The 20,052-nt window shown below is 41.2% G+C and overlaps 1 protein-coding gene across 1 annotated transcript in view; it reads left to right on the plus strand.

Moving 5' to 3' along the window:
* The first annotated feature begins 4,486 nt into the window (after positions 1 to 4,486).
* The window catches only part of LOC111232433 (slit homolog 3 protein-like), a 244,102-nt gene continuing 228,536 nt past the window's right edge, over positions 4,487 to 20,052 (plus strand). The window contains exon 1 of the mRNA XM_022759949.1: positions 4,487 to 5,175. Coding sequence (XP_022615670.1) covers positions 4,985 to 5,175 — 191 coding nt within the window. The 5' untranslated portion in view covers positions 4,487 to 4,984. The remainder of the gene's footprint in view (positions 5,176 to 20,052) is intronic.

The raw sequence follows: 20,052 nt of genomic DNA on the forward strand, positions 1-20,052 counted from the left end.
GCACTCCGCATGTTTTTGGTTTTTCTGCTTTATTCACTAAAATACAGCAGAGACTCCGGGAGAAAATGCTCAAGAAGGGATCATGAATCAAAGGTCTTGAGCAAAATTTCAAACACTCAACCTCAAAAGTTAATGACATGCATCTTATCCCAATGAGCCCAAACAAAGACCTCAGAGAGTGGTTTCATACACACATAAGCAGTGGTTTGTCTAAGGAAAAAAGATGATCACTACTTGGTTTTGAGTGTTTCAGTGTGCTGTTTCTGTGGTGGTACAGTTTTGTCATTATTTGTTTGCCCAACTCTTCAGAGACGGGACTTTTCCAATTGACCACGTATCTTTTTTTTTAAACATGTCTTCTAACCTCATGGAAGGAACTGTTAGTCACTATTGTCTCAGTTTCAGCCTCTTCCTTGGTGACTTGGACTTGGACTCGAGGTTTAGCGATTTTGTGAGCACCAAAAACATCCCAAAATTACCTTGTATTATCCTATTTGATCCGTTAGGGCCAAAAAAGTTTAGAACACCCATACGATAATTTTATCCTCTTCAAATATGATGGTGTGAATGAATTTTCCGTTGCGTGTGGAAAATATAGATATGCAATAGTCCGTGTGTAAATCTTTAGTGCTACAACACAAAATGAAATGGCATAAACTCAGAATTAATTCTCTGAAAGTATATACAATACACCATGATTATGGGCGATTAGCCTGTTGAGCAGCTAACCTAATAATGGATTGTCTAATAGATTGTCCACTCTCTGCTAACAGTCTTACTTTGATGTGCTTGTTCATTCTTTTACAAGTTGAACAACCGATCTCCCCAAAAAATGAGGTGCAACATTTTTTAAAGACATCTGTGAAAACACAAGTCCCAGCCAGAAGAGGAACAGCAAAAGGCAACATATTAAAACCATTACTACATTGTTGTTAGAGTGCTGAAAACCAAAACAGTCTGACTCTTGTGTGTGGCTCTTTTTTTTATGTTGTCTCCTCTACTGTTTACTGTTCCCTCGCTGCTCTAGACTTGTGTCTTTGTCTGTGTGTTGTCTCTCTCCTGTATTCATTTTGTGAATATACAACACATGGGGAAAAAAGCAGCAAAAATATTTTCACAAAACCATTATTGTCTCTGTTTTTATATAGATTTAGATGTGATCCTCTGTCCTCATACTTATTCTCTACTCAAGCACATTAATTCCTTTACATCTTATCCTGGAGCTGAATGCTGTTTGGTTGACTCAATGGGGTATGACCTCTGAATCCAGTGTTGACTCACTGTATGTAGCAACTTTCTTTTTTATAATATATCCATAGATAAATAGTTTACAGGGGCATACAATAAGGCATGAATAACCAGAAACTAAACATCAGTTGAGCACATGTGAAATTTATTAACATGCACATTGCCATAGGTGTAATTTTACGAGGTTACTGGGAGACTCCCAACTATTTCACAGCTAAATGATGTGTCTCAACTCTCCTCAATTGTATGAGAGGGAGAAGCAGAGAGAGAGAGAGAGAGAGACTGCAGTGGTTCACGCGTCAAATTCATAAAAAACAATACAGCAGACGAGTAAGAAGAGTTCTCATTTTTACTTTTGGAAACTTTACATTTAGAATCATGATATGATAAAACGATTGTTAGCTTTGTACGTGCTAGCTAGCCAACAGTCAGCTAGCTAATGTCTAGCTAATCTCACTCAAACTGCTACTGTTAGTAGCTAATGATAGCAATGAACCAAAGCAGCAAGGTAAAGTTACTTGTTCCTCATTTCACCCTAATAGTACACAAGTGTTGGAGTTAACACCCTTTTAAGCTTAAGTTTAATGTTGTGATTTGTTGACGTGATAGTTGCTAGATGTTTCACGTTAGCTTCAGGTATACGTTAACTTCGCAAGCCTTGGGGCTGTTGGACCACAACAGCATACAACATAAATCTTTCAACAAAATACATCAGTAAGACATCGTCTTTAATGTTTTAGTGATGTTTAAATGGGACTGGGAGGAGTGGAGTTCATCCGGTTGTGTTTCCAATTTGTTAACACACCAGTTGTTAGTGTTCTGTAGCATTTGTTTTGTAGAGGCTAGCTGGTATTCTTAGCTCTGCCATATTTGTTTGCCCTTGATAGAAGGTGTGTGTGTGTCTAAATACTTAAGCTCATTGTTAGATAGCCATAGCCAGAAGCATGCTTTGAAAATATTGATACCCATGTAAATTGTTTGTGTTTTAAATCACACTTTTGGCAATAAAATACAAAGGGGTGATTCGGTGAATATATATAGTGTGCCATGGTAGCCATTAGCCACTTAGCACTACCTGGCTTATTCCAAATGCCAATACTTTCAATTTGGACCTTTTGGTGGTTCTTTGCTACTACCTTACATGTAAGATTTTAGCAGTGATGCTCAACAAGATCCAAGTACATGCAGCTGAAATGGGTTTTCTCTACAGACAGGCCAGACTTACTCTCCTTGACAGGCTGCTCTCCCCTTTGTCTCGCTGGGCTCAGCCAGCAGGGAGGAAACCTCGGGGCAGTCCCAGGAAACCCTGGAGGGATTTAATTTTCCCCCCATGCCAGAGGGCATCTGGGGATCCCAAGAGGAGCTAGAGTTAAAGACCTGTGTTGGTCTGCTTGCACTGCTGCTGCCACAGATCTGACATGAAACTAGAAATATTTTCAAAGCAGCTTAATCTTTTTCTGTCCCTTCAATAGTAAAGGGCACTGTGTGAGGGAGTTTCAATATGCCAAAGGAGAGAAAAAATGGGGGGTGGGGGGGGGGTTTAATGCATATCTAAAAAGAGAACGCTCATACATTTCTCTGAAGCTTTATACACATGAGACACACTGACACAAATGGTTAAATTGGACAGTTCAGTCTGCGTATGTTTATAACAAACACCTACTTTTATTGTGTAAATGAGAAGATAGAATTTAATTGACTGATGGCAGACAGTTCAGTCTCTCAAGACTTGAACTCACATAATTCCTAGTTTAACTGGAAAAAATAGACATCAAACATGGTGCTGTGATAACTAATAATTGATATTTTTCTATTATTATTCCTCCTCAGCAATACCATCAATGTGTGTGTGTTTGAGTAAGGCAGTGAACCAGCGGCACAGACACTAAGACTGGCAACTCACAGCTATGAATATGCACTGACTGACCAACTTTACTGTATCAGACCTCGTTTACATGAATAAAGAGAGAAAGACAAAACAATAATAAACAGATAACAACAATAAAGACAGTAGGCAAGGGACAGTGTTTCATAAAAAGTCCAATAAATTTATTTACAACAGCATTTATTTCATAAACAATAAAATATTAAACTTGCCAAAAGTCGGCCTGGTGGGTCTCCAGATGACAGTGAAAATGATGTTTTAATTAGCCTGCGTCCCAGAATGACACTGAGTTACTCAGTGTGGGTTCTACGCATTACAATATTTAAGGACTTTCCACTGTTCATTACAGACCGAGACACTGCTGAAGGGAAAGCTTTTCAATTTTTTTGACATTTGCAGGAAAACTCCCCAAGTGAATTGAATTAATTTAGAGAACACTGACTTAATGAGAAGTGAAATCATTTTATTACTGTAACTGCAAAATGTTGAGTCTCTGCTCATTTTAGTTTGTGAAAGTTTTTCCCTTCTGCCAATAGAGGGCAGCAGCTACAATGCAACATACAGAGGAGCATCAAGGATCTGCACTGAAAGGCTTCACTCCTGTACTGTTGTTCTACACTGGAAGGAATAGGGAGATCAAGAGCAGTTTGAGGTAAAGTTTCTATGAAAGTTTGTATGGTAATGGACCCCATCAGTCATCTTTATGTTTTGCTTTTATGAATTAAAATGTTTGATGTTGGCTTTATTCATAGTGGACTTCAAGACATTTGCCACAATAATATTTTGCTTTGACAAACTGACTGATCTCTCAGACAGCATTTTTGTGTCATCTGCTGGCTGGTAAAGCATTAGTCAATGAGGCTGACACACAGAGACTCCCCGAGTACACATGCATTAGGGTATTTGGACAGATGGCTCAAAAAAGACACTGCTCAAAACCTATATATAATCACAAAGCAGATCATTAAGATAATAAATGAGTCATGATAAAAGAGGAAGAGTCGCTGGGAAAATGAGTTAAACTATGTACCCTGCTGCCATGGACTGAGGGTTTGGTGTTTTATTCTTGTGTGTGGGAAAATAGTCGAGTTTTTACAGAATGCTTCTGCTGGGGAGATAAGGGACAAGTGAAAGTTTGTAGAGCTCTCTTACGCTATTTTCTGGTGACATCAACAGAGAGAGAGAGAGAGAGAGCGAAGGACAGAGTGTGTGAGGGAGGTAGAGAGAGAGGGAGAGAGCGGATTTGGGGGGAAACCTAAGTACAAATCTGTCTGCCTCTCTCACAACCTCCAGGCGTACCAGTCTGTGTTGCGCCTCTGCTCTCAACTTTTTTTTTTCTGATCACAACTCCTCTGCAACTCTCACTTTTTAGTCCCTGGCAGCGGAGGGATGTTCCCAGGAAGGAGGTTACACCCCAGCTGAACATTTTCACCTTGGAAAGTTTAGGAGTCAGGCGGATAACTTATTCTCGGAGAGATTGTGAATGGGGAGCATTTGGGGAGACTTTTACGCATCCAGTTGAGTGACGCGCGGTTAGATGTTTTAAAAGAAAACTTTGTCTTTGCAAGTGTCACATCCACATCCTCATTTCCTTTCTTTTCTTCAATGGCAAGGGAGCGTTTTAAGGATATTCCGACTGATCGAGTCTCTCGAGAGAAACTTTAGTAAACTTCTGCCAACAGCGGACTTTTTATTTCGGCTTCCATCACTTCACTTTTTTTTTTCTTAAATCGACCACTTAGTCAAACGACCTCTTTTGACCTTTTTCGGGATCCTTACTTCCACAACGTCTACTTCCCCCCCCGCGGATATTCAATTAACTTCGGTTTGGAAGTAATTTCAGTGGATATCATGCCTCCGACCGGGCCGGAGAGGCGAGCTGCGCTCTGCCGGGTTTGGGCTCTGGTTGTCGCGCTGCTGGTGTGTGTTGCTTCGGTGACTGGATGCCCACACAAGTGCAGCTGCTCCGGGTCGCATGTGGACTGCCAGGGTTTGGGTTTGAAGACTGTGCCGAAGGGAATACCGAGGAATGCCGAGCGTCTGTAAGTGCGATTTCATTACATTATAAGCAGATCTACTTCTACTCTCGCCATTGTAGTGAAACATCAGTATAAACTTCCCTGTGACCTTAAGATGCCCCATTTCTCTCTCTCTGCTACTCTCATGTTCCTCTAATATCCCTACAATTATTACAGTGATTTCAGTGCAGTATAGGCTACATGTAAAACCTAACATGCATGGAAACTTTTTTTTTTTTTTGTCAGAGATTAATTTTTAGAAGTCCTGGAGATTAAAGTGCTGAAATCACTACAGACTGGACATATCTAACTTATTTTAGGAATATCTCATTGGAAACTTTTTTAAACCCTCCAACCACCTGCCCATTAGCCTGACTTAATGCATAGATGTACAGTTTAGTTGTGAATGAAAGCTACTATGATTGCATCCCCATCAGGCTACTATCCAGTGATTAAATTGAAAGGCATTTCAACTGTGACCTGCAGTCAGTGATCATTATACAGCAAACAGCCCTTTTTATTTTAAGAGCAACATTCATCAGTGGCTGTATTCTGCTGTCCTATTAGTTAACTTGGGCTTGAAACTTTTATCATTTATGTTCCCATGAATTAGAAAAAAACATTTTTTGCTAAACTTTTTGACAGAAGCTGATAAGGTGAATTTAGCTTGGATAAGGTGTATGAAGGATTTTCAGAAGCAGTTCAGCCTAATAAGGATGATAAATTGGAAAATAATGCACCATTACTATTATTACCTGTATGCTTGTGTAAAACAAGAGGGAGCTTCCAGGGAAGAGTTAGAAGTGTACCTCCTTGCTGAAAGCAGCCACTTTGGTTATGCACTGAAAAGATGAAACTGCCCTAAAAATTCACCAGTGACCCCAGTGAATGGAGGCGGTTAAGAATACGGTCCCGAAGCAGTGACTATTTAACCGGTCATTCACTTCTGCTCTCCCTTTGCATTAAGACTTTCCAAAGCTATTTGCCCTTATCACAGGTCACTGAAGTTGGATGAATGATTTTACTACTAAAGAATTATTTTCAGTCCTTTTTTTGAACCTGGTGACAGTTGGTCTTAAATTATATTCATTCCTAAGGCAGAGACGGACCTCTGACAGACGCTGCAGCCACCTCTTGCCCATTCTTGACACGTATACATCCCCGTAGCCACACACATGCACTCAGAAACACACACCTATGCTGTTAAGGTATGGAAGTGATTATGCATGATAACGGAGCAGCCAAAAGCCCCGCAGGGGATCAACAACAGACCTAGCCCTGAGACAACAAACACAATCAGTAGGCTGCACAGGGAAGTGGGGGGCCGTGTTTGTGGATGTGTGTGTGTGTGTGTGGATGTGGGGGGTACTGCTGGGTATGATTTTCATGCGTGTGTGCATTTTCACTTTTGTTTGCATGTTTATGTTTGTGTTTCTGCATGTTTGCCCTTGCTTGCGTGATTGTGTTTCTTGCGTGGTTAAGTGTGAGTGTGAACAACGAACCCCATACTTCTTCCATCCCACTGGGCTTTTATGACCTCCCAGGACCTGTTGGCTTTTACGCAGCAATCCCCAGAAGACATTTACACCCAAGGAAAATAAATAATTAGGGCAGGCTGCGATGGGGAGGTGGGATAAGGGGGTCCCCTGCTTCTCGCTGGGGTCCCCGGGGTGGAATATTTGGGGTAGCAGTGCCCCTCCCACTGCCTTCACTCTAGAAACTATGTGTTTATGTTTCCCTGATTTATCCAGGTCAGTGTTTCAGCTGTGACTTTGGCCAAGAGCTGCTCTTTCCCTCCCTCTTTCTCTCCCTCTCTGCCTGCTTTCATCTCTCTTTCTCTCTGCAGATATATTTTAGGGAGTCTGAGATGGGAATCATTAAAATGGATGAGATTCCAGCTCTAAAGGTTACGGCAGATGGGAAACTTTTTAGGAAAGAGAGATGAGCATTATTACCGTGAGCAGGGATTTGGGTTCGACGGCTGGAATAAAGTCCATGTGGACAACAGATTCTAGTAACTAAAGTGCCAAGTTTGTTACACTATGAGTGAAAAATGGTAAGCTGCATCAAAGTAAAGTGTCCAAAGTTGTTATATCGAAAGTTTAGAAATCATGAAGCTCCAATGTGGCAAAATTTGTTTTCATGATCTTTTAAAAAAACGACTTTTGTTACAGATTTGCATGAACAATTATTCTATTTGACTGACTGAAATTGACCATATTTTCAACCATACACTATATGTAGTGGCCAAACATAAAAAGCAGATGGAAAGCACTGTAATGAGGCTAAATAATGTCTGAAAATGTTCAAGAAAATCATAATTTGTTTGCTACTGCCAGCTGATGTCATGCTAATGGTTAATCTGACATTTGTTATGACATTGTCAATGTCAGGGTACAACTTAGCTGTTCATGGCAACAAAAACTGGCAATCGACATTCAAATTAGAGTCACAAATATATTCAAATTTACTGAATCTGTTATTTCAGAAGTTTCCTGGCAGTGGGATGTTCCTAGCGTTCAAAGGCAATGCAAAGTCGCAATGTTGAGGTAACTGGCTGGACACTGGTATGCATCAATTTGGCCCGTGAAACAGCTCATAAGGACACATGGGCTTAAAAGAACACGCCAGTGAAAACCTATGTTTTCAGTATCAAGTGCTCACACATTGAAAGCTTGAAAGATGAAGAAAGGTTTATAGCTTTCTCTTTCATGGACATTTTAATCTGCTCAGATTCATAACAGTTACTATGGATTCCAATGATAACCCAAAGAACCCAATAAGAAAATCACTATTGTACCATAATTACCACTCTGCTGTTAGTCTCTAGGATCACTATGTTCCAAAGACTCAAGTTTTGGCCAAAAATATTGCAAAATACACAGTTTTCTGTTGTGGTTAGTTGTTAAACTTTGTCACATTCAGCTCTGCTTGCTTATGTTGATTGCGAATGGAAAACTGGACTGGACGCTGATGTGTTTTTCGTTCTCTTAGCACTGTGAAGAATTCTAATGATGATCGACCTTGCATTTCTGTTCAGGCTTTGCTGCGTAGTTGTGTCTCACGCTGAAATATTGGTAGTTTTACAAACTCAAATGCCAGAAGTTTCTTTCAAGACTTTTGCAGAAATGTTCAAACGGTCACACGAGGAGAAATCCATAGAGAAGAGGAGATACAGTAGTCTCACCACGCCAGAATGCAATGCAACAAGACCACAAGACATGTGGTGTTTGAGTAAGGGGACAAGACTTTGCCTTATCTTGAGTGGAAAATCTTTTTCGGCTACTACTCTGCTTCTCCCTTTATCACTCTCGAGCCACATGTACCGAATCAGACAAATTCAGACAGACTCTATGGAGGATACTGAAAACAAATGTAGGGAATCACTGTTAAATGAGTATGCACATGACACAGGTCAAGGGAAATTGGGTACAGCAATAAAATAAAGTACAAGGCTTCATGCTTAAATAACTTAAGGATACACTGAAAACATATACATTTTTCCTTTTAAAAGACCACGGCTGCTTGGATGGAAGGAAATCAGTCACGTTGGAAAATGACTGGCACTGTAAAGCATGAAAACCAGCCAGCATGCTTCTTTAAACTTTAGAGCTAGTGCCTATTACACACAGTATATAAATTGAATCCAGTTCACTTCTGCTACTTTTGGAGGTAAAGGGTGAGCTTGATATTCAGAGCCAGAGTCCACCTGTCATAACTACAGAATGAATCTCTTTTTAAAACCCCCTTTTCTTCACTATTGTAAACAGAGCATTTGGAAAGGTTAACGAGAGAAAAACAGTGGTGGCCTCAACTGTTCACACTCACACACACACACACACACACACACACACACACACACACACACACACACCAAGGCAGCCCCGCAGATTACCTCAGGCCAGTCAATTCTGTAATGTCCTCCTTGGGAAGCCACTCGAGACCTCATTTGCATCTAATTTGAGTGGAGGGTTTTGGGGGGAGGCTTAACAGGCTTAACGAGGCCGGGTAAAATGAATTGGAAAAAAGGAACGGCTTTTCTCTCCCGGGTCCAATTCACACCTGCCCTACAGGGAACACATAGACACACACGCATACACACACAGACAGACACGCACACTCACACACCCTCAAATGTTGATTTTTAGAGCTGCAAATTCCAAACTGTTGCCCCAGCTGCTGTGAAATGTGGAGAAATTGAATGCTGTGAACTCTAGAGTGGGCCTTCAACTGGTTGAGCTGCAATCAGGAAATTTGTGTGTGTGTGTGTGTGTGTGTGTGTGTGTGTGCGCGTGTGTGTGTGTGTGTGCGCGTGTGTGTGTGTGTGTGCGCGCGCGCATGTATGTGTGTGTGACAATATTCTTTTTTGAAATGTACTTGTATTAGCGTGAGTTAGCTCTATCAAACTTATATATGATCGCATCTTTATATATGTGTGCTGTCAAACTGAGCATGTGTGATGTTGATGTCTGTGTTTGTAGTTGAATGAGTTCACTGTTGGAAATGGCAAGCTTCCAGAGCCAACTTTACACAATTTAATTCAGATTTTAACTGCCTATTTCTCCGTTCCCTCGCTAACGGCACTTTGAGGAAGTTTTGGCAAGTTTTTTACGAGCAACACCTTCTCTGCTTTCTCTAGCCTCGTCTAGCTTTTTCTTTGTTTTTCTTTTTCCCCTCCCAACTCTTCATCTTTCCTACATCTCTAGCTTTCTCCCCATCCCTCCACCTTCTTTCTGCAGTCTTTCCCTCTCCGTTGCCTCCTCCCTCACCGCTCATTCTCTGACCTCCACCTCCCCTTCAACACACACACACCTTCAGTTTGCCAGCAGCATCTCTCCAGTAGAGTTTTCACAGCTCCCATTTCCCCACAGCGTGCCAACCTACCATGGTGCGCGCAACTGTAGGATCCTGCCACTGTGTGTGTGTGTGTGTGTGTGTGTGTGTGTGTGTGTGTGTGTGTACAAGCATCAGTGAGTGTGTGTGTGTTCCTGTGTGTAGAATGGACACACAAGTTCCAGCCTCTGCTTCTGGCTCTTATCAAAGCTTGGTGTTGATTGGTCAATGGACGCTGAACCACCACACCCTCAGCAATGGAACGGCATTCCATGGTGGGACTGGAATCTTTGTGTGTGTGTGTGTGTGTGTGTGTGTGTGTGTGTGTGTGTGTGTGTGTGCGCGCGTGCGCTAACCTCTGCATGTGTCAGACAAGCTCATATTTGCTGACATAGTTCCCATCCCCTAAATTTAGAATAATTCGATTGGATCAAGAACAATCTTTTGCCACACCCAAGAAGTCTGAGAAGTCAAAGATGAATTCCAACTGTTTAGATAATTCCCATGAATCTCTGCTAACCAAGTTGTGTTGGTCCTTCGCCAACATTTGTGGAAACCAGGGAGCTAATTAGTGATGTACTTTGTTTGTGCAGCATTTCTGTAGTTATGTGGTACTTTGAGGAAAGCTTCGGTCAGCACACATGCTTTGGTAACTGTTGAATAAAGGCCATCATTCGATGAAGAGTGTTCTTTACTGTTATCGTGGGTATGATGGTGATGTAATACATCTGAGGAGCAGCTGAGTGTTATTGCTATAGCAGACGAGTCTAAACTAATATGTAAAAACCACAATAAGCTCGCTGTTCTCAAACGGCCTCTTTATGTCACGCCTATCTTCTGTGGCCATCTTGTGGTCACGATTTTGTGCCATTCCAACTATGCTTGGGTCAGTTATGGTGTGCCAAATGGTACAAGTGAGGGTAACCGATATTTAGGCTCCAGTTCTAGGTCAGTGGGTGATCTTCTCTTCCCCAAGTTTCCCCAGTGTGTGGGCAGTTGACCTTTCTTTATAATGACTCTCAGGCTGCCAAAGAGGCAGCCAGCTGGCACCGACAGTGGGCACTGCCCTTCTGGGAAATGAAGCAAGCTGGATGCTACATTAAAACATACATAGTCACACATACTGTATTCACATGGCACACACAAAAACGGGCGAAGAGGTGCACACACTCGCTGCCATACATATGGAAAATCAGGCACATGTATACAGACATATGATTGCACACTTAAAACTATGCATGAATGTACACCCTCACTGACATAACACATTCCTATCCCTAACCATTACAACTATGCCGAACCCCAACCAAACCTAATGGTAAACTTTACCCTTAAAGAAAAATATATTTTTTTTTACAACTTGAGTCTTATTGGGGTAGTTTTGGCCATTGTTTCTATCTATTGTTCTGATTACATTTACACATGCCATTACATTGCACCGAGGTAATCGCTGCAATCTGGGAACATTGGTCGTGGAAACAAAAAGAAATGATTGGTCAGATGATTGGACAGGTTGTAAACAAGCCAACAGTGAACCTGATTATCTAAAACACTTTATTTGGACGATAAACCGGACGTGAGCGCACCTGAAATCCATCTTTGCATGGAAATTGTGTCTGCATAAGTACTGAAAATATGTTAGGTCAAAGTTGGACCACAAAGAAGGTCTCTTAACTGTGATGGATGTTTGCAGCGAACACTTTAGGTGATTATTTCACAGTTTGCCTTCATTTCCTCTTCAAAGTAAATTTTGCTAACCTCAGGGTTGGTATTATTGTCTGTTGCTTGCAGTCTTTGCTTTTCTTAGCACGCTACAAGAGCTCAGCAATTACCGTGGTGTGTAGAGTGTTATCATTACAGATAGAAATGATGATTTGATGGCTGAAACTACTAAAATCAGGTTGCATGAAACTAACATTTTCTTAAATCCCTCAAACAACCTTTTGAAGAAGTAAGCTCCAGAAAAAATGTCCCCACTCTCTGAAGATATCTGCACTCCCAAGGTTTAAAAACGAGTTGTCACAAAGTGAGTTCAAGAACACACACACACACACACACACACACACACACACGCACACATGAAAAAGGTACATTCATATTCTGAATTAAAACGTATATACATGCATGGAAGCACATAGGAGAATTTACACATGCAGCCACACACATACAGCACACACTCATCATTAAGCAAGCACAGGCTCACATACACATACACACAGTAAACTCTCATGCTTTCACTGGATTAAACATGCAATTGGTTGTAGATGGAAACTTCGACGTATAATGAGAGAGAGAGAGAGAGAGAGAGAGTCTGTGACACATAGAAACTACCCCGAGTCACGAATGACCTTCTGTGACTTTCTGCTGAAACAGAAGCCATCAGACCGGAGGACTTCAGAGTGTATGTCATAGCAAAACGCCACTCTGGGTTTGTGTGTGTGTGTGTGTGTGTGTGTGTGTGTGTGTGTGTGTGTGTGTGTGCGTGCGTGCGCAATATGCTTGCAGTCGTTTGATGTTAACAAGCTATGCCACTGTTTTGTTAGGCCACTGTCACCAAAGCAACACATTATATCCCTACTGCTGGGATTTTCTTCTCTCAGTGTGTGTTTCTGTGTGTACCCCTGCACTATGTGTGTGTGTGTGTGTGTGTATACGTATTTGTGTTTATCTGCGTGCATGTGGCAGTGCATGCAGCATGTGTGTACTACAGTATGAGAGTGTTACTTACACCATAATTGTCCCTTTTCAGTCCAGTGTTCTGCTGAGCTCAATGTGACAGACTGTTTATGTTAGGCTGGAGGCTTATGGAGGAACTGGTCACTGCACTGTGTATGTGTGTGTCTCTCCATCTCTCTGTCTCTCTCGAGCTCTTTCTCTATCATTCACTTTCTCTCTCAGTCTCCCATTCCTCTTAACCTCTCTCATTCTCTTACCCTCTCGTTCACTCACTCTCGTTTTTTCTGACCTGGCCTCTGTTGAGGAAGCAGCAGGCCCTGTTCTTGTCAAGTGGCCTCTCAGTGGCCAAATTACCCCTCCACCCCCACCCCCACCCTATTCACTTACAGTACAGCAGTAGTAAATCTCAACAAAAGCAATGCGGCCCTATAAACTCGAGCAAAGAAAAGAACTAACCAAATACAGCACTGGTTTACAGCCCTTTTGGCTTGTGACTCTAAAAGAAAGGGATGCTAGCAGACGATTCCCTAATGTGGTCAAGCCTGCGTTAACAGCAACACCAAACTATGAATTTCCTCAGGTTGAGTGGCATTAATATTGAATAGAGGCTACGAAGGGGAGAGGGGTAAATTGTGACAGACAGAAAACAAAGCATTAGATGACGAAAACACTTAGAGAGAGGAGACGCATCACTCCCCGGATTTCAACAGAATCCAATCAGTCTGGGAAACCGAATGTGAAAGATGCATTAACAAGTAATTTAAAACTCACAAGTAATTTAAAAGACGTAAGCAGGCGAAGAATGAGAATATATAGAAGGATGAAGATGGATTTAGTGCTAAGATATAGACAGACGAGAAGGTAAAACAGATCTACGCAGGGTGAAAAAGGGAAGTGAGGTAGAAAGTCGGACAGAATGAGAACAAAACAGAGCCGGGCTGACAAAGTTAAAGACGAGAAGTAAAGTGCAGATGAGACAGAGGTAGCTGTATTGTGCGTCATTCAGAAAGGATTCCCCTTCATGGAGAGAAAATGAGTGTCCTTCTGTCCGCTCTAGGGAAAATCTTTCACTGACTAACGGCTCCTTTATCATCAGTGTCTCTGTTCCTCTTTGTCGCTCCTCTTGCCTTTCATCTCTATTTTTGGGAAAGAAGTTCTCCTACCTTTTTGTTTAGTTCCTTTTGGCATTTGTTAGCATTCTGGACATTGCAAATGGCGCCAATAAGCCAGTAGCTTATTTGTTCAAACAGGGAAATATTTCTACCCATAGAGACAAATGTGTGGTGAGGAACACTAGCCAGATAAAATGTGAAATGTCAAGTGTCAGAATGGTTCTGAGAAGCACGCAGGGCCTACACGAGTAACAATCTCCAACAGTGGGGTCACTGTCTTGCTGTAGCGACGGTAAACACCCATCACACCAGCCGGATCTCTGTCTTCTAAACACATTTCCTTAAGTGGTGTTAGCAAATGCTTGCTTTTGCTGCGATGGCTGATGTGAATGTGACTACATGCTCATCATACAGGTGGCATATATTCAAGCTTCAATATCTTGAGTACTTTTAATGGAATACATTGAATTACTGCCAAAGTTTAATCAGATTATGTATATTTGTGTAAAAAACAAGAAGAAAAGGAGTCGAGGAAGAGAACATCAGAGATACAGATAGAGCAAAACAAACCCAGTTAACACATAAACCAACCAGCTGTTTGAAAATGGCTTTGAAGAAAAAAAAAAACCCACTTTACTGTTTGCAAAGCTGTTTTCATGTGTCTCTGCCTGCTTGTTCTCATTTGTGCACATGCTCTCATTGTGGCTGCAGACGGGATTGTAGAAGTTTGGCTAAATTAAGTCCCTAAATCCCCTTGGGTTTGCCCATCTGATTGTCTCAAATAAACTATAGTCACACAAACCTGATGGTCACATACTGAACCCTTTTATTTGTGTATGTTTGGCCCTGTACAAAGTATTGGTATGAGCCTTTTAAATATCCTGTCATGTTTAATTTTAAAAAGGGACATGACCCTGGTGTCCTCAGAGGTCTGGACCTCTTGTGAGAGTGTGTCTGTAGGCCTACTCGCTTGTTCTCGTGTGTTCACATGCCATTTGCGTGTGTGTGTGTGTATGATGTGAATGACCAAAATCTCCTAGTGATGATTGCTTTGTATCCCAGAGAGCAGTACTGTAATAGGAGAGAGTTCACTACCTATTAGCATCACTGTGACAGAGATTCAAAACAACATTAAACGGTCGCACAGGAGACCAAATGTTCCACAAAGCCCCCAATTTTTCCAAAACTTGTAGACTCTTGTAGACAATATATGGTCTGCAAACAGAGGCCGAACATGTCGTTCTTTTGAATGCTTTCCATGATTACATCTTACGGGTTTTAGAATTTATGTTGTACATGTTACAGTAATAGAGAACATGCAGTTCTGTGTTCTGCTTCACTCAGTCAATGTTCTTTCCTGAGTTCTTCATAGAAAGTGTAATGCTTAAATATGCAAACAACACATTTACATTCAGTTAATACGTTTAATATATGTGCTCTGTCACCAGCATTTGGCTTCATTTGAACATTTTTCTTCTTAAGCACCAACTAGTGGCACAGCTCCAGACTGACATTAACTGTGTTCGGATTGTCCACTTATTTACATACCTATGTAAAAAAAAAAAAAAAAAAAGACACGTGTAACCATGGTAACAATATACAAAAAAAAGATGATAGCTGTAGCCTCAAAGATTAGAAGATATTAAAATGACAAATACATGACAAAAATTAGAAGGAAGTTTCACTGACTAAACTTGACAAAAATGCTTATTTTCATTGACTAAAACAAACAAAAATAAAATGACTAAAATTTGATTAAATCTAATATATATATGTTCAAAAGACTAGAAAATCATCTGCTGCCAAAATTACTGCTAACCCAGCTGTCCATTTCTCTAGCTGTTTTGTGTTCAGACAGTTCAGTCAGTTTGCCTTAAGACTACCTAGCTAGCAGTGGACTCATTGAATGTGTGTGTGTGTGTGTGTGTGTGTGTGTGTGTGTGTTCAGCTGAAACTCTTACTGAACTCGGAGCTCACCAGAAGCTCCAGTTCTTGGTGTTGTTCTCCCTCAGTCTCTCTCCTTTTCCGTCTCATCTCTGTTGGTTTGTCTGTGAATGTTCTCATTCGTCCAGGTACAAATACAAATACAAGTCCAGTTGCCTTCGATTCAGTTTGAGAGAGAGATGACTCTGTTGGTTTATGAAGCAAATTCATAGAGTTGGGAAAAGCTTGAGTTTTTTGTTTTTTCCCTCAAGTTGAATCATTTTCACCAGTTTTACAATATCTGTGGTCTAACTATTGTTAATAGTGTCTCATCTTTTTCTGATTTTTCACTGTCACTGCATTTGTCTTCAACCTTCACATGCATAGTTAAGAATATGTTTAATTTGATTGCATTTCAGCTATTCTTATATATTTAACAAAAAAAAAAGGGACGTTTTGACTTTCTCAGTAGTTTTGCTTCAAAGCTGCTCTTTCAGTTCTGATTGGACAGAATGTTTTACTGAAACATTACACTGCTTTTGCCCTGTATACTTCATATTAAGTGAGATCACAATTGGTGTGATTGAGGGAGTGTGAGCAGTTGCTGCTGAATGTCATATTCAAGCATTTGAAGATGGATTGCAGCCATACTGAAGGCTAATTGTGAAGCAGCTTGATGCTTGCCCCCTACTTCTGGTGACGGACACGCTGTAGAGCTTGGAGCTCAGAGGAAAAGGAAGAAGGCAATTAGGATTCCATGCGTAACTTGGAGATTTAGAGAGCGAAATTGAGCATACCTATCTTAGAGAGCGAAGGATGGAGAGCAGGAGAGGAGGAATGGGAAAGTGAAGAGGTACAAGAGCTTTGTGGAAAATAACAGGAGATTAGCACAGGAAGCAAACGCATTCGGTAACGAAGCGTTGGGCGGAGAACAACAAAGGATGTAAGGGAAAGGATGGAGGGATGGGGAGATAAGGATGCAGGGCCAGGAATGAGAGAAGGAGAAGAAGAAGTGGAAAGAGGAAATGTCACAGTGTCAGAGACAGACTGAGACAGGACAGAGAGAGGAAACTGTTTGCAGTACTTAATCGTTACTCCTCATTGTTGCCCCATATAGAGGCGACTAAAGGTCAAGAAAACAAAAAACAAGCCAGACTGAGATAGGGGTGCAAGGAGAGAGAGAGAGAGAGAGAGAGAGAGAGAGAGAGAGAGAAACACAATTGACCGGTGTGTAACCCGCCTTGCCAATCATTTTAACCCATGTGTTCTCTTAATATTTCATGGTTTACCGCAGCAGCAGCCAGTCTGCCTTTTCATTCCACTGAGCTCTTGGGACTCTTTGTCACCTGATCCGTCATTTGTTTAACATTCCTTTCTAATAGTTATTTCTCTGTTTTTTCTCACTCTCTGTGGTGTAGCCAACCAATAAAGCTGTACTGTAAGTGAATCACCCCCCCCACACACATCGTATATGTGTGTGTGTGTGTGTGTGTGTGTAAAGTCAACTGGTTTGCTGGCTCAAGGCAGCCAGACTGTAAGGTTCAATGGTTTCAGTGGTCTGGGGTGTGATGTGGTGGGGAGCTGTCTGTGCCTTTGTGTGTGTGTGTGTGTGTTGTATGGGATATTAATTCCCTGAACACCTGCTGTTTGCATTCTTGTCTTATCCCCTTGTTGCAAACACACACACACACACACACACACACACACACACACACACACACACACACACACACACACACACACACACACACACACACACACTCACACACTCCTTACCTCTGCCTGTAATGGAAACAAACAGTGGTTAGGGCTTTTGTGCGAAAGCCTCTCGTTAGTTGTCTGACTGCCAGCTGGTCAGTTAAATTTACAGCTAAGTTAAGCTTTACTGCTGGGTTGGGTGGTTCCCCGAGCTGCAGCGGGCCAGGTGCATAAAAAGGTTGCCCTGCTAGCTTTACGTCATTCGTATCCTCTGAAGCCTTCATTTTGCATTGCCAGACCTGTTCAGTTTAATCAAGCTTGTCATTTTAGTTGGCTTTGGATTTCTAATGGTCTTACTTACACTGGGTGCAGTTCTCAACAGCATGATTACATAGGTTTTCTTGTAACGTTTCATGCATTTCACCAGGATTTCTCTTTGAGACAGAGACCTGATTATATCTGTCCTCATCTCAATCCACAAACTCTCACAACTTTCAAGGTGGCGAGAGTGGATAAACCAACGCCTGAGAAAGAGCTGTGGGCTGCTGGGCTAAACAGTTCATCTAAATATTATCAAAATCGCACTATCATCACGAGAAATCATAAATCGGCTGCGATTTAATAACGGTAAAATGTATCATACCATTATAAGAAGAAGCATTGTAGGGTTCCTGATTCACCTATACCAACATTGGTTGCTGTTGCAGCTCCCTCCACTTCTTCAACTGCCCATGTATGTGCTAAGTTGTTGATACTGTGGATTGATTTAAGGTTTAATATTAGCATCTTTGTTAATTTGGTAGGATTAGTTCTTGCAATTCATAATTTTCTGCCAAATATAACTAAATACCCATTTGTTAGAAATGGTCAATTCCTTGACTCAAGTGTCTCTGACTGAAGTGGAGCTATAAAGACAGGTGGTGACTGCCAATGCTTACTCTTCACTTGTGTGTCTTTGTGTTTACTGTGGCTGCTCAGAGCAACTTCCTGTGTATACTACAGTTTTAGGACGGCGTTGTATCTGGGTTTTGAATAAATGACGTGGTTTCGTATCGGTACATAGACTGTGTACTTGGTGATAACTGATCCAGAAGGCATTTCCTATAGTATCGATATCGGAACAACTCTAATGGATACACACTCTATAGTGGCATTAGCAAATCAATAAAATCCATAGTATGAAGTAAGTAAAATTTACCATAGTGTTAGTTGTAATAAATATGTGTAAGTTGTCTTGGGGCAAATTATGAATTCACGTTTATTTGATAATATGACTGTTACTGGTTGTTTACCTTATGACGAGTGACAAGAAATCATACCTTACACCTTTTTATTTCAGAATACATGACTGTCAGTTGGTGTGTTATTCATTTGACAATTTTAGCATTTCATTTCACACCAGACTTCATTTTGCTCTGGCAGTGGTATCGAGTTTCTCAGTTTTTAGGCAGTGATTTTTAGATAGGGCGATGCCATCGCTCTCCACCTGGCCCTGTATCCTCAGTGTTTGTTTGACTACAGAGCAGTTTCCCTGGTGAGAGCAGAAATTTCCACTGTGAACAAGAGAAAGATGGAGATAAGGATGGGGAGATTAGAGGAGAAGGGAGAGAAAAAAGAAAAGGGCAGGAAAAATACAGCCAACTGTAAAAGAGTGAAAGATTGAGATAAAAGAGGAGAGATTAGAGCTGGAGAGAGAAAAACAGATGAAGGCGAAGAAAAAGTGTTTAGTCAACTGTGAAACAGTGAAAGATAAGACATGAGAAATTGAGAGAAGGGGAGACACTGTAAAAGAGGAGGAGATTAGAAAGAAAAAGTTGAGGGGAAGGCTGGGAACACAGGGGTGAGGCAGGCTGTGAAGGACTGACAGATTGACATTAAAGAACGGTGACTGGGGAAAGGAGAGATTTAAGATAGATGAAAGGAGGGAGAGACAGAGGGAGGGCAAAAAGAAAAAGCGTAAGATTGTTGCCAAATGTGAAAAGATACAGAGAGATGGCCAACAAAGGGGTAAGAAGGGGAGAAGTGGATGGATAGAGGTGGAGTGATGGGGAACAGAAATCTTCAGATTGGATGCTCAAAAGTGAGTGTATACATGAAATTACAAATCAACAAGAGGAAAAAATCAGTTTCTTTCACCGTGGAAGCGCCTCTTTCCTCAAGTTAAAAATGATAAATCAATACTGTATTGAGTTTTTCATCACATCCAAGAAGGCTTATCAAGCTGCCTCGCTTTCCAAGGAACTGCAATCACACACATATTGAGCCAGCAGCATGTAGTTTGGATGATGGTGAAGTGGCTCACTGTCAAGAACTTATCTGGACTCTTGAAATGCATTGCCAAGATCTTTGATTGGTTGATCTTTGATTACAATAAATGTAATATCATCATACATCAGAAAGTTTCAGTGCTGATATTTGAAATTCAGAATCACTCATGTTTGTATCATGTCCATGTTTCAGTCATTTCAGAATCTGTACGCTTGACAGACGGAAAAACTCATCGTTATGGGACATTTTATGCTTTTATTGGACACTTGACAGGAAATTGAGAATGAGAACAAAGCTTCCTGGCTGGACTCAGACCAGGGATGTTGGGATTACATGGTCAGCAACTTAAACCTCAAGCCCAACAGAGTCTTGTCAGATTGTTCAACTTAAT

The sequence above is a fragment of the Seriola dumerili genome, unplaced genomic scaffold, assembly GCF_002260705.1.
Source record: "Seriola dumerili isolate Sdu_G_001 unplaced genomic scaffold, Sdu_1.0 BDQW01000331.1, whole genome shotgun sequence".
Taxonomy (NCBI): domain Eukaryota; kingdom Metazoa; phylum Chordata; class Actinopteri; order Carangiformes; family Carangidae; genus Seriola; species Seriola dumerili.